At 62.1% G+C, this 5,982-nt stretch overlaps 1 protein-coding gene across 1 annotated transcript; it reads right to left on the reverse strand.

Moving 5' to 3' along the window:
* Positions 1-3,089: 3,089 nt before the first annotated feature.
* On the reverse strand, positions 3,090-5,620 carry LOC147647580 (serine/threonine-protein kinase pim-1-like). The gene is made up of 6 exons (XM_086871559.1): positions 5,536-5,620; positions 4,988-5,094; positions 4,833-4,883; positions 4,262-4,628; positions 3,472-3,648; positions 3,090-3,237 (listed from the first exon to the last, which is right to left on the reverse strand). The coding sequence occupies exons 1-6, from the start codon at positions 5,618-5,620 to the stop codon at positions 3,131-3,133; spliced, it is 894 nt and encodes a 297-aa protein (XP_086727685.1). The 3' UTR covers positions 3,090-3,130.
* Between the last annotated feature and the right edge of the window lie 362 nt (positions 5,621-5,982).

Here is a 5,982-nt window from a genome sequence, read left to right on the forward strand (position 1 = left end):
TGGTGCAGGTGCTGCTGACGCTGCTGCTGACACTGCTTCTGCAGCTGCTGTTGGTGATGGTGCTGCTGGCACTGCTGGTCCTGCTGCTGGTGCTGGTGCTGCTGGTCCTGCTGCTGGTACTGGTGCTGGTGCTGGTGCTGGTGCTCCTGCTGGTGCAGCTGGTGCTGCTGCTGGCACTGCTGGTGCTGCTACTGCTGGTACTGCTGGTGCTGCTGCTGCTGGTGCTGGTGCTGGTACTGCTGGTGCTGCCACTGATGCTGCTGGTGGTGATGCTGCTGCTGCTGCTGCTGCTGGTTTATGCTGGTGCTGGTCCTGTCCCTGGTGGTTCTGCTGCTGCTGCTGCTGCTGCTGCTGATGCTGCCCCTGTTGCTACTGCTGGTACTGGTGGTGCAGCTGGTGCTGGCGGTGCTGGTGCTGGTGCTGGTGCTGGTGCTGGTGATGCTGTTGGTGCTGCTGCTGCTGGTGCTGGTGGTGCTGGTTCTGCTGGTACTGCTGGTTCTACTGGTGCTGCTGTTGCTGCTGCTGCTGCTGCTGCTGGTGCTGCTGCTGGTGCTGCTGCTGGTGCTGCTGGTACTGGTGCTCGTGCTCCTGGTGCTGCTGCTGGCACTGCTGCTGCTGGTGCTGCTGCTGGTGCTGCTGGTGCTGATCCTGCCCCTGGTGCTGCTGCTTGTGCTGGTGGTGGTGGTGCTGCTGCTGGCACTGCTGGTGAAGCTAGTGCTGGTCCTGTCCCTGGTGCTGCTGCTAGTGGTGATGCTGGTGGTGCTGGTGCTCCTGGTGCTGCTGGTGCTGGCGGTGCTGCTGGTGCAGCTGGTGCTGCTGGTGCTGGTGCTGCCACTGATGCTACTGCTGCTACCGGTGCTGCTGACGCTGGTGCTGGTGCTGCTGCTGGTGCTGCTGGTGCTGCTGCTGGTGCTGCTGCTGGTGCTGCTGCTGTTGCTGCTGGTGCTGCTGCCACTTCTGCGATCATTTTTCCAGCACTGCCCCACACTGAGGGATCAGATCCAGGCACTGCTGCTTCTCCCTCGGGACCAGCCCCACTTTGGTTGTTGCTGTCAGTGCCAGGAGCAGCAGGTGCTGACAGTGCCCCAAGGCCCGGGGCTGGAGGGGTCCCTGGGCTGGGGCTGGGAGGGAGCTGCCCCTTGTTCTCCCTGTGCCTCACGCAGAGCTGGGCCAGGCACAAGTGGGGCAGCAGAGCCAACAGGGAGCCTGCGAGTCTCTTCCAGCCGTGCCTGCTCAGAGTTTGGCCTTGGAGCTTCAGGTGGGCAAAGGCAGCTGCTCTGCTCCCTCTGCGTGTGCCCGTGTTCAGCAGTGCTGCTCCATCAGTCTGTGCCCAGCAACGGGGAAAAGCCTCAGCCCTGCAGGGCCAGGAGCTGCCGGGCTCTGCCTGAGCAGCTCAGCCAGCAGGAAGGGAGCTGCTCCACACAGGAACCAGGAGCAAAGGACACTTCTTTTTCATAGCATGATTTCTGTTTTAAGGGGAAAAATGCAGAAAAATAAAAGGAAAAAACTTCTATAAAATGTGAAAGATAAAAACAGAACCCAAGTGTGCAGTGAAAAATCTTCTATAACTTTGAATTAAGGCGTAATTGGTCTTTTGAAACATAAAACTCAGTTATTTACTTTGTAAATGTGCTGATGGCATGATGCATATTACCGGCCTCAGAAACCTTTTTGAAAAAGTTTGTGGGGTTTGATTCCAATATTGTTATTTGAAATTGTGGTGAAATTGGAGTGAAGCAAGAAGAAAAGTGCTTTGTGCCTTGCCAGCTCCAAGCAGCACTGGGAATCTAAACTCTGTCAAACCCCAAATCCTTTAGAAGGTGCCCTTCCTTCTCACCCTGTGAATGAGCTGCACATTCCCTTTCAAACATTCAGGGGTTTCTTAAAGATGCAAAGTCCCACTTACAGCTTTTTGCTCTGGTTTGGAAGTGCAGAGGGGCGATTCTTCATCCATCAGCTCCAGACTGCACTGCCTCAGGAACACAGCAGTGGCACTTCTAGAGGAGGAAGAAAGTGCAATTGCACAATTGCAGCCAAAAAGAAAGGAAGAGTGGAACACAGAAAACATCCTGTGCAGATGCAGGCATTCAGCTGGGACTGTGGAGAGTTTGGGTTCTTGCCAATTGGATGTGTGTCCCTAACTGCAATCTCTTGGCCTGCAGGAGAGTCTCACTCACCTGCAAACACAGAAAGCTCAGACGGTGTGCTGGGAACGGGCTCGTGTGATGCAAAGCTGTCAGAGCAATGGGAGGGCAGGGTGAGCCCAGCTGTGCCTGGGGCTGAGCCCAGCAGAGCCCTGGCAGAGCCCAGAGCAGCCTCAGCATCCGCAGAGCCCGGCTCCAAGGAGAGAAACCAGAAACCGCCCGTCAGCTGAAGGCTCCTGTCCCCTTGTCCCAGCCACCCGCGGTGCCCAGGCCATGCTGGCCGTGCTCAGAGCTGGGCCCAAAGCTGCCCATCACTGCTGCCTTTGGGAGCAGAGCAGGAGGGCAGGCCATGTGCCCAGCCTGCAGCCAGCCACGGCAGACCCAGCCCCTCAGCAGCTGTCCAGAGACAAAAAACAGCTTGGGAGCCAACTGAAGAATTGGTTGTATCCACCCCAGCCAAGGGGGGAACCTTTGGTGCCTGGCCAAGCTGTGCCATGCCCAGATCTGGGAGCATCCCCTGGCTGTGGACTCACCTGCAAATTGGGCGTGGAGCAAGTCTTTGAAGAAGACATGCCAGAATTGAAATCTATCATCTTCAGCTGGCCAGCTGGAGGAAGAGATTGCCATCCTTGAGGTTGCCCTTGGTGTCTCCAGCAGCAGCCCCAGCTGGTAACAGCTTCTCCAGGGGCTCCTTCTCCTTGCCTAGGGGCCAGACCAGGCTGTCAGTGCTCTGCCCAGGGTCCCAGCCATCAGTGAAGCAGACAAGCAAAAGCAGGGGGAATGGTGGCCACCAGTGCTTGCCACACCAGGTGTCCAGCTCAGCTCCAGCCCAAGAGCTGTGTGTTCCCTTCTGATGACCCCTGCTCAGAGCTACAGGCACGACAAAAACAGCCTGGTTTGCTTTGCCACTGATTGCCAAGAAATGTGTGGAGCTGTTACCTGCCAGGCCCCTGGATCCAAATGTGCATGTGGATCTCTCCCATCTCCTAGGGCAGATGAACAGCCTGCATCCAAGGATCGCGCAAAAGGTCTTCTAAGGATGGCCTGTCCGAGGGTTGCATGGACAAACACCTCTTAATAATATCTTGGCATTCTGAAGAGAGAAACCAGGAATCACCAGTCAGTTGGAGAAGTTGCCGCCCCCTTCCAGTGCCCAGGCCATGCTGGGTGTGCCCAGAGCTGGGCCTCAACTTCCCCGTGGATTCCCTGTCTGCAGGAAAGCAGGACATGTGCCACCTCCTCAGCAGCTGCCAGAGCAGGTTGCTCATGAGCCCACAGCTGTCTCCCAAGCCTGGTGTTCCCCCTGTGCCCAGAGATGAGGATTCACCTTGGGAGAGCCGTCGTGGGAACAAGATCCGTCCCCAGATGATCTGCTGGCCCCTCATGAATGGGTGCTTCCCTATGACCAGCTGGTAGAGCAGGAGGCCCAGGGACCAGATTGTTGCTGCCTGGCCATGGTAGCGTTGCTGGTGGATCCACTCTGGTGGGCTGTAGGACAGGGTTCCTGTGGAACACAGATGGAGCTCATCAGGGGGATGCTGCTGCTCCCAGAGCCTGGCCCCAGCATCCCTGGGCATGTGGGGGCTGCCCCAGCGGCACACGGGGTGACCCACTGCCCTCTTGCCAGCACCTGGCACTTGGCTACAAACCCAGGGTTGGAAAAGAAGCCACTGCTGCTGGAAGAGGGCAGCAGAAGCACTGGGGAGGCCCAACCATGGCAACCAAATAAAAACACACCCCGTGGTAGAGAAAACACACTCTCATCGCTGCCTGCATGGCCTCCAAAACATTGTTAATAGGCCAAGGCAAACGTGGGGAGCAGAGGAGTTCAAGCCCTTCCTCGCTGACTCACTAAACTCTCTGGGGCATGAGGTCCGATCCCCGCCCTCTGCTACCCCCATGGGGGTTTTTGTCAGGCTGGCTGTCCCAGCCCCAGCCCAGGGCACAGTGGGTGCTGAAGGCTCTTGGCAGGGCTGGGAGCTGGTCCCCCTCACACCCCCATCCAAATCAATTTGCCTCAAGCATTGATCCCATCCTGGCAGCACCACGGGGAATCCCCGGTGCCACAGCCAGGCTGGGCCATGAGATGGCCAGGAGCATCCCCTGCGAGGGCTCACCTGCAAACTGGGTGTAGGCTGTGTCTTGCAGGAAGGCGCCACAGCCAAAGTCGATCAATTTCAGCTGCCCAGTGGCCAGGTCGAGCAGGATGTTCTCCGGTTTTATGTCCCTGTGCAGGACCCCGCAGCTGCTGCAGTGCTGCACGGCCTCCAGCACCTGGCGAAAGAGCCCCCGCGCCTCCTCCTCTGGCAGGAACCTCCGCTCCGCCAGCAAATGCGAGAGGTCCTGGCACCGCTGTGGACGCTCCAACACTAACACGAAGCTGTCGGGGAGCTCAAGCCACTCCAGCAGCTGAATGACTGCAGCACAGCCAGAGGACACCCTGTCCAGCAGCACAATCTCCAGGGGAGCACGGGTGCCGTCGGGCTGCGGGAGGAGCACGGTGCTGTCAGTGGGGCTGAGGCCGGGCCAGGGCTCTGGGACCCCTCAGCCAGCCCGGGATGCTCTGCACACCTCGCTCACCCCGCGCCCGCTCTCCCCGCAGGGCTCTCGGCGGCTCCCACCCCGCCGGGCCCCGGCTCATCCCTGCCCGGCACGCCCCGGCTTCTGCCGCTGGCCCCGCACACTCACCAGCTCGCCCCAGAGCCGGACGCGATCCCGCGGCACACATTTGATGGCCACCTGCGAGCAAGGAGCAGCAGAGGGTTGAGCTCGCTGCCCGCCCCGCCGCGCCCCCGCCATCTCCTCCGCCCCCTCCTCCTCCTCCTCCTCTGCCCACCGCTCACCGGGGCGCCGTCCGAGAGTCGCGTGGCCGCGAAGACGCTGCCGAAGCCGCCGCGCCCCAGCAGCGGGCCCAGCTCGTAGCGCTGCTGCAGGGCCTCCTGCGCCTTCCCTGGGGGCGAGTCGCGGCCATCAGCGCTCGGCCCGGGGACAGGAACGGCCCCCGAGCGCTCCCCGAGCTCCCCGGGCCGGGCATCCGCAGGCGTTCCCTCATTGGAACGCGGCAGCGGCGGCTCGGGGCCAGCGGCCGCGCTGCTGAGCGGCGGAGCTCGGGCCGGGGAAGCCGCAGCGGAGGCGGCGGCAGCGGCCGCGCCGCCTGTGTCCTCCGCGGGCCCCGGGAGGAGCCGGGGCCGGGGCCGGGGCCGGGGCCGGGGCCGGGGGCAGGGCTGGGGTCGGGACCGGAGCTGGGGTCGGGACCGGAGCCTGCGTCGGGGCCGGGGCCGGGATCGGGCAAGGCGGAGCCAAAGGGCAGCGATTCCGCCCCAGCCCCAGGCAATGATGCCCGCCCAGCAGCGCCAGCGCCAGCACAGCCAGAACCCGGCGGAGGCGAGACCACGGCGGGACGGCCGGGGCCGGGGCCGGGGCCGGGGCAACCCCGCCTGGGCCCGGGGGCGGGTCCGGGGGCGGGCCGGGGGCATGGCCCGGGCGGGTACGGGGAGAGGGAACCTGGAAGAGGGGGGGATGCAGGAAAAGGGAGACCCGGAGGGAATGTGGGACAGTGGGAAAGGGAGAGGAGAGACAGAAAAGTGATAAATTGGCTGCTTTCGCTGCTTCCACTGCTGCTGCTGCCGCCGCTGCTGCTGCCGCTGCCGCTGCCGCCGCTGCAACTGAAGCACCGGGACCGTTTGTCCCCGTGTCCGTTTGTCCGTTGCCCGCTCGGCCCCGGCCCGAGCCCCGCACTCCCCGGGCAGCCCCTGAGCCTTGCCAAACACGGGAACTTTGCCGTGTTGAGCCAAGAGCCAGAGTCTTGACTCCTGCACAGGGGCACAGGAATGCCCTT

Source organism: Cyanistes caeruleus, chromosome 36 (assembly GCF_971803275.1).
Source record: "Cyanistes caeruleus chromosome 36, bCyaCae1.hap1.1, whole genome shotgun sequence".
Taxonomy (NCBI): Eukaryota; Metazoa; Chordata; class Aves; order Passeriformes; family Paridae; genus Cyanistes; species Cyanistes caeruleus.

Bases quoted from the DNA above. Each gene is read 5' to 3' on its own strand.
- LOC147647580 (XM_086871559.1), bottom strand. From the start codon at position 5,620: ATGCCCCCGGCCCGCCCCCGGACCCGCCCCCGGGCCCAGGCGGGGTTG. The intron at 3,649-4,261 runs GTGAGCCCTCGC...TGTGTTCCACAG, and splicing joins AGCCTACACCCAGTTTGCAG to GAACCCTGTCCTACAGCCCA. The intron at 3,238-3,471 runs GTGAATCCTCAT...TTCTCTCTTCAG, and splicing joins CCCACGACGGCTCTCCCAAG to AATGCCAAGATATTATTAAG.